This window comes from Alligator sinensis, unplaced genomic scaffold, assembly GCF_000455745.1.
Source record: "Alligator sinensis unplaced genomic scaffold, ASM45574v1 scaffold1369_1, whole genome shotgun sequence".
Taxonomy (NCBI): domain Eukaryota; kingdom Metazoa; phylum Chordata; order Crocodylia; family Alligatoridae; genus Alligator; species Alligator sinensis.
This window is the reverse complement of record NW_005842875.1, coordinates 303,873-310,992: the sequence shown is the minus strand read 5'-3', so window position 1 is coordinate 310,992 and position 7,120 is coordinate 303,873. Positions and strand designations below refer to the sequence as shown.

The 7,120-nt window shown below is 66.1% G+C and overlaps 1 protein-coding gene across 3 annotated transcripts in view; it reads right to left on the bottom strand.

Annotated features, from left to right (window-relative positions):
* CDH22 (cadherin 22) overlaps positions 1-7,120 on the bottom strand; it is a 72,028-nt gene that overhangs the window by 4,840 nt on the left and 60,068 nt on the right. For all 3 annotated transcript variants that reach the window (XM_025191997.1, XM_006035793.2, XM_025191998.1), the window contains 2 exons: positions 6,289-6,410; positions 5,804-5,921 (listed from right to left, as the gene is read on the bottom strand). In XM_025191997.1, coding sequence (XP_025047782.1) covers positions 5,804-5,921; positions 6,289-6,410 — 240 coding nt within the window. The remainder of the gene's footprint in view (positions 1-5,803; positions 5,922-6,288; positions 6,411-7,120) is intronic.

Here is a 7,120-nt window from a genome sequence, read left to right as displayed (position 1 = left end):
GGGGAGCCAGGAGATGCTGTGTATTGTTATGCTAATTGCTGGTACGCAGGTAAACCCGCTCTGGCTTGGTGCTGCTGCTCCAGCTCCCTGCAGCGTGGCAGCGAGACATAAACAACATTAATAGCACTGTCAGAGCACGGGGCCAGGACTCCCGCTCTGCCCAGGCGCCACGCAGCAGCCGCCGGCACGTGGATGTGGTGCCACAGGGCCAGAGATACTCGCCAGGCCAGGGGGCTTCCAGGGCTCCTGATCTACTGCCACGGAGCATGCACAGCTGGCTGCAGGCCGGCGAGCGCGGGGCAGGGAAGGCCAGTCTGGGAGGTCCAGGCTGTACCCCAGCCCTGCCAGGGCCTTCTGCCCAGCCCCCAGCTTGGGGGCCAGGCTGTGGCCCCTGGGCTTGGCTAGAGAAGAGCTCCAGGCTGGAGCCAGGCCCATCTGCCAGGTAAACACCGCTGTCGCTCCATGTAAATATGTACTTAACACCAGCGCTGGTGTTTCTGGAAGCGCAGAGCGCTGCCAGCTCCCGGTCTGCTCGCCGTCGGCTCCGGCTCCTGCCAGAGGGGGGGCGGCTGCGGCACGCGCTGGTCTCACAGCCCTATTTCTCAGATCGAACGCAGAAGCCATGAGCTCCCACGGAGGAAGGGGCTCGCTGCGTGCCCACAAAGCCCAGGTCGGAGCAGCCCACGACAGGTGCAAGCTCGGCGGTCGGGCAGCTGCAGGGCAGACAGCTCGGCTGTGCTCCGCGCCAGGCTGGGGAGTGTCAGGCACTCGCGCTACGGCCCATCTCTCTGCCCAGCGAACGTTAGCAAATGCCGTGCCAGACGGTGACGCCCACCAAGAGGCTGGCAGTACCCAGCGTCCCTCGGGATGCTCAGACAAGACCTGGTGCAATCACACCTCCAACCCTGCTGCTGCCTGGGGCTTCCCTCCCAGCCTGGGGCTGGCACCCTCCGGCCCTGCCTCTCCATCGCCCCCATGCAGGGGCTCCTCGCTCAGGGGAGCTGCGCTGCGGCTGGTTTCTGCCAGCGTCATGCTGATGCCGCCCAGACCACGTCACCTTCCCAGCCTGCAGCTTTTTCACTCAGCCTGTCGCCGGGGCCGGTGCCCATCCCTGCCTGCGTGGGTGCTCCTCCCAGCACGCGGGCGACAGCACTGCGGTCGCCTCTAGCAAGGGTCGACCTCAGGCTGCCTCTGCCCATCATGGGGCTCACAAGCCCCAGCGCCTGGCTGCTTTCCTTGCCCTCTTACCCTGCAGCCTCGCTCCCCACGCACCGCCGGGGGGCCCCAGCCTCCAGCATCTCACGGAGCAGCAGGGGCCTTCCTCCCAGAGCCAGTCCCTCGTTATCCCCTGCCCACGTCTCCAGACGAGCATCCCCAGAGCCGGGGCAGAGCCCAGGCTGTGCAAGCAGCACAGGGCAGGGGAGCAGGGGAACCGAGTCTCCCTGCAACAACGGCCAGGTCCCAGCCCGGGGTACCGCGGCAGCTCAGCCTCCCCCGTCCTTCTGTGCACAGACACTTTGGCTGGCTGCGGAGACCGAGCTATAACTCTTTTCCATAACTCAGTCGACAAGAGCAAGAAGAGGGAAGCAGATGAGCGCAATCAAACCTCAGGGCTGGGTTCTCGTATCTGAGTCCTCTCCCGTGCTCCCAGGGCCAGAGTCAGCATCTGTCTTCCCTTCCTCCAGCAGATGTTGCACAGCTTCCGCCTCCCGGGGCGCGCGCTTTGCACCGCACGGCCCTCTGCTCAGCGGGAGCCGTGGTGTAGCAGCAGCTCCCCCCGCCCGAGAGGCCTCTCCGGGAGGGGCGAGACTCGCTCCGTGGCTGGGCGCAGGTCGGGGAAGGAACTCACTCACTTGCATTTAACTTCCCTCTCGCCCACACGCCCCAGGGACACAGGCAGCCTTCGTCTGCCCCAGCGAAGACTCGGGCTCTTCCTGCTCCGTGCCAGAGCTGCCACGGCGTCTGGCAGAGCGGGGAGAAGTGGCTCCGGTGCAGCTGGAGTATCGGCTTCCTGTCCTCCGGTGCCGCGCGGATCCCGGTGTTGGACTGTCAAGCTTTCCAAGCCTGCCAGCGCCCACCACGCGGCTCTTAATGAGACCTTCAGAGAGTTCAGACATCTGCTCGTCGAGCCCCGAGCTGCGGAGTCGGTGGCCTCCACGCGTCACTCCGCGTTATCTCCCGGCTGGTTCCCTCCGTGCTCCCTTCCAGTGCAGTTAGTGTTTCCTGGAGAACATGATTCTGGGCCTTAATTGCCTCAAATGCTTCTTTAATCGATTTGCTTGTGACAGGAAGACCCAGCCGGGAGGCGTGACCAGAGCCCCAGGAAGGCCAAGGCGTCTGGGCAGGCCTGGGGGAAGTCGGTGCATTCGCCAACTGGGCGCACGCGCTCGGCCCTGGCTGCTTAACGCACTTAACCCGCCCTGCTGCAGGCAGGTCTGTAGGTGCAGCCTCTCCGCTGCGATGCCGATGTTAGGGCGGGCAGGAGAGGCCAGGGGCTCTGCCTCTGCCTCTGCCTCGGGGAGCTCGGCAGGACAAACCTCATTTAACATTCCCAGCTGATTGTGGGGGCTGGAGGCGAGCAACGAGATGAAGGAGCAGAAGCAGAGCTGGTACCGAGCGCCAGATTAGCTCAGTCCTGACATGCGGCTCCTCTGCTCAGCAGCAATAAAGGTGCCGAGGGGCCCGGGCCCTCCGCTTGCGCAGGCAGCAGCAGTGAGGCCGGGCAGGTGCAGTGGGGCGTGAGGGCCGCGGGCACCCAGCCTCGGGGCACGCAGCATCCAGCTGGCCCCAGGCTTCCCCTGCTCCTTCCTGACCTGGAGCAGGGTCTGTGGTGCTGCGAACACCGGAGCAAGGCCAAGGATGCAGTCCTTTGTAGCAGCGGCACGCGCGTGCGGCTGGGGAAGAGGCCAGCAGGACGAGCCGCATCAGCACTCTGTGGGGAAGACCGTCACTGCTCTGGGTTCGTACAGCCCAGAGCACCGCGGGACCCTGCAAGCAAACAGCTCGGCAGGTATGGGCGTTCCCGGGAGAGGTCCCATTGTCAGGTGCTCCAACCACGAAGGACAGCCGCCACGCTGGGGCCGCGTCTTGTGGCACGGGGCTGCTCACACTCCGCTTGCACCGTGTAGACCAGGCCATGCTGTCGGGAGCTGGAGCCTGCAGCGTGCCGCCACTGACCCCTCCTGAACTGAGCGCAGGGGATGCCTCTTCCTCTGCTCTCGGGATCAGTACCCAAGGCACCATGGCAGGATGGGGTCCTTGCCAGCTGTGCTGGGGCGGGCAGGCCGCCACCCCATGCTCTGTGCTAGATGCGCGCTGGGATGGGGGAGGCGATGGAAATAGGACCCGGCAGTGAAACATCTGAGACGCTGCTATACTGGGCAGCACCTCACCAACTGCAGCAAGCCCAGGGATGCATGGGCCTGGCCACGGCAAAGCCCTTGGCCAGCTACAAAGGCCCTGAACAGAGGGCAGGAGGAACTCCAGCTCCCCGGCATGGCTCTCCAGGGGTCCCCACAGCAGGCAGGGCTGGCACGGCCCTGCCCAGGATGCTGCCAGGCCCCTCCAGCTCAGCCCGTCTGTACTGCCTGCAGGGCTAGGGCCAGACCTGGGCCATCCCTGTCCGAGCGCAATTCCTTTCTGCTCCAGAGCCTGCTGCCCTCCCGGGTGCCTCCATCCTCTGCCAAGTGCCCTGCCAGCCCCCACAGTGCTGGCCACAGCTGCACGACACCACGCACGTCCCGGCCCTGCCCTGCACAGCTGCTGGGGTGGCCAGCGTGTGGCCATGCACAGCCAGCGGGGCACGCAGTGCTCATGCACGTCCCGGTCCTGCCCTGCAAGGCTGCCTCTGGTCTGCTGGTGCCAGGGATGGCCGGCGCGTGGCCATGCGTAGCCAACGGGGCGCTTGGAGTGTGCGAGCAAACAGCACATGAGCAAACATCATCCATGTAATGCTCCACTGACCGCCGCCGCCCTGCATCCGCTCTGCGCCAGGCCAGGCCCGACGCTCTACAGAGGCTGAGAGGTGCTTGCGGCTCTGGAGAGGACGCTGGCCCCTGTCACGCTGCGGGGATGAGTTACACGCCTGATGTTGCTTTTTCTTGCCTAACAGGAAGTGCGAGAGGTGGGTGCAAAGGGAGCAAGCAGGACTGGAGCGTGCTCGGAGAGCCCATCTGTGCCGACATCCATCAGTGCCACTCCTTGGCTGCAGAAGCAATATTTATAAATCACGTTTCAAAACTGGCTACAAATTTGTACAGAGAAACAGATGGGCTGGTGGTAGCAGTTTGTCACCGCTGATATTTATATAGAGAGGGAGCAGAGGGTGCAAGAGGGGGCGAGCACGGCAGAGGGACCGGCAGCGCTGCGGGAGGGCTGCAGCAAGGGGAGGGACCTGTATGGGCAGCCTGGGGAAGGGGATGGGATGAAGCAGCAAGGCTGGGCCGGGAAAGCACCTTCCTTGCATGGTGGCTGGGAGCAGAGCACGTGGAGGGTCCTAGACGCCCTCAGAGCAACCACGCAACGGCCCGGCCAGTTTGCAGGCGAGGCGGCACGGCACGGCACGGCACGGGCGATGCTCAGTGCGGTGACACACGACATATCCCAGGACCCCTTGACGTGGAGACGACTGTCCGCAGCAGAGCCAGTCTTTGCCTGGCGGCAGTGGGGGCTGCATGCGAGCCCAGGGGTGGCTTGCATCCTGGGACCGAACGTCGTAGTTTGGGGCCTGCCGGGGGTGAAGCCCCAAGCTGCATGCGGGGCAGCAACGCCCCGGCTGGCATGTGCTGAGCGGGCATCACCCGAGCCACGTGCGTAATGCAGCCACGGGCAGAGGGGAGCTGGGGCCGGGACAGCCCAGAGCAGGCAGCAGGACCAGGCTGGTAAGACGTAGCAAGAATCCCAACTCCAGCCTGAGGGTCCCAGGATAGGTCGTGCCCTACCCGTAAGCCCACATCCCCTCCTTGCCTGGAGGCTGGGGACAAGCAGGGAGGAGAGAGGGGTGAGGGCACGAGGGGGTCTGGCCGCAGCGGGGATGGGAGCTGGCAGGCACTGACCTGCCCCTGCACTTGGTCCTGTCCTGTGACAGAGGAACCAGGGCCCTCCACACAAGGTCCTGCATTAGGCTCGGCGAGAGGCAGCGCGTCTGGAGCCGTCTACGTGGCCAGCCTGCGCCGCGGGGGCAGTGAGCAGCAAGTGCCCCGTGGGCTGCTTGTCCCGTTCATAGGTTTAGAGGCCGAGACGCAGGGCAATCAAACTGCTGCTGCAGGGCATGCGGGGATGGCCTGCAGGCAGACGGCTTCCCCAGCAGCGCGGAGCTGGGGCTCCCGCCCCGAAGCACTGAGCACAGCTGTGGCCAGCACCACACGTGTGAGCACAGACCAAACGGAGCCACAGCCAACGAGGGCAGAGACTCCCCCTGCCCCCTGCGGCAAAGCTGGCAGGGCGGAGATGCCAGGAGCAAAGCCTGCAGGCACCTGGTGCGTTCTCTGGGCGTGCGACACGTCTGTGCCCGGCTGCAGGGACGCCCGCTCTCCAGGCAGGACAGAGGGATAACAGGGTTGCTTAGCCACGGACCCAAGCATCCGTCCCCACGTGGGAAGTGCAAGGTGCAGCCTGCAGCTGCCAGGTGCGATTGCTGCCCGTGAGCTCCTGCCCCAGCCAGCGCCATGCCTGGGGCAGGGCAGCAGCCCCAGGGCCCAGCCCCTGCCATAGCTGGCAGCTCTGAAGGGGGTGGTTGCTCACGCCCCCTCCCGCCGTGCCGGCTCTGGGTCACACGAAGGGGAGGAGAGCCGCGAGGACTCACCCTGCACGTCCAGCAGTGAGAAGTGGCGGTTGTTGGTGGCTTCCGGCACCAGCGTGAAGTAGAAGCGATGGCCGCTCTGCGGCTCGTCCCGGTCCACGACGCTGATCGTCTGAATCAGCTGCAGAGAGAAAGCAGAGGTTGGAGCTTCCTCCCGGACCCCTTCCCAAAGAGCCAGGCGCAGCTCAGGTCTCATCACACGGTGGGAAAGGCACACGCGTGGCAGGAGACGGCCGTGCACCCAGCCTGGCTGCTTGGGCACCTGCACTACCCTGCTCCACAGCAGCCATGGCCGGGGAAGGACCAGCCGAGCGGCGCCACAGCCCCACACCGCGGGTGCCCCCAGAGGGTCTAGGAGGAGCAGTATGGAGCCACGAATGGCACAAAGCTGTCGCTCCGCAAGGACGAAGCCCCTTCCCGAGTACAGCACGAGCAGCCACGAGAATCCACCCCCCTGTGCCGCGGGGAGCCGCTTGGGACAGCCCTACCTGGCCAGGCTTGGCGTCCTCACACACCGCGGCCTCGTATGGGGTGGCCAGCTCGGGCGGGTTGTCGTTCACGTCCAGGATGCGGATACGGAGAGATGCTCTGGACACCTGGGAGTGGTTGTCTGAAACAGAAGGGCGCAGGGCTGCAGTGGCCTCGTCCCCGGATGGCAGCAGGGAGCTGAGGCCAGGCTCACACCTGGTCCTTGCTGGCCGGAGCAGCAACCCCTGGGTTTCCAGGCCCACGCCAGGGGAGCTGCGTGTGCTCTGGGCCCTGGCAGGCACGAGGAGCTGCGAGGCCCCGAGGCTGCGGCGCCCGCAACAGCATCAGCACAGAAGCCCCCGGTGACTCTCACTCCTCCTGCCGGAAGCATCACCTCCGCCGCATCCCACACTGCTCGAGCTGCCTGGCCCCTGCACGGCGCTGCAGAGAGCGGGGTGGCGCTGCAGCCCAGAGCAGCTCGCAGCTCCAGGGGTGCTGAGCCACAGGGGAGGCAGGGGAAGCCTTTCCAGCCCCGGCCCCAGTCCAGCCGTGCCCCCAAGCTCGCTCACCGCCCCGGAGGGTCATGGGCCGCCCCGGGCACCCACAAAGACTTTGCCAGGGCCACGTGGGGAATTCCCAGGTCACGACGCCCAGCAGAAACACCTCCCAGGTCTGCCCCGTGGGCTGTGGCTCTGGCCTGCCTGAGATAGCCGCCCTCCGTGGGGCCAGGCCCTGGCACCGCAGTGCCCCGCCAGGGTGGGGACGCCTGTCGGGGAGGGTGCAGCCGGGGCTCTCGCTACGGCTCTGCCCGTCCTCCCCGGGGGTTCGGCTGTGGCAGCCCGTCTCCGGCTC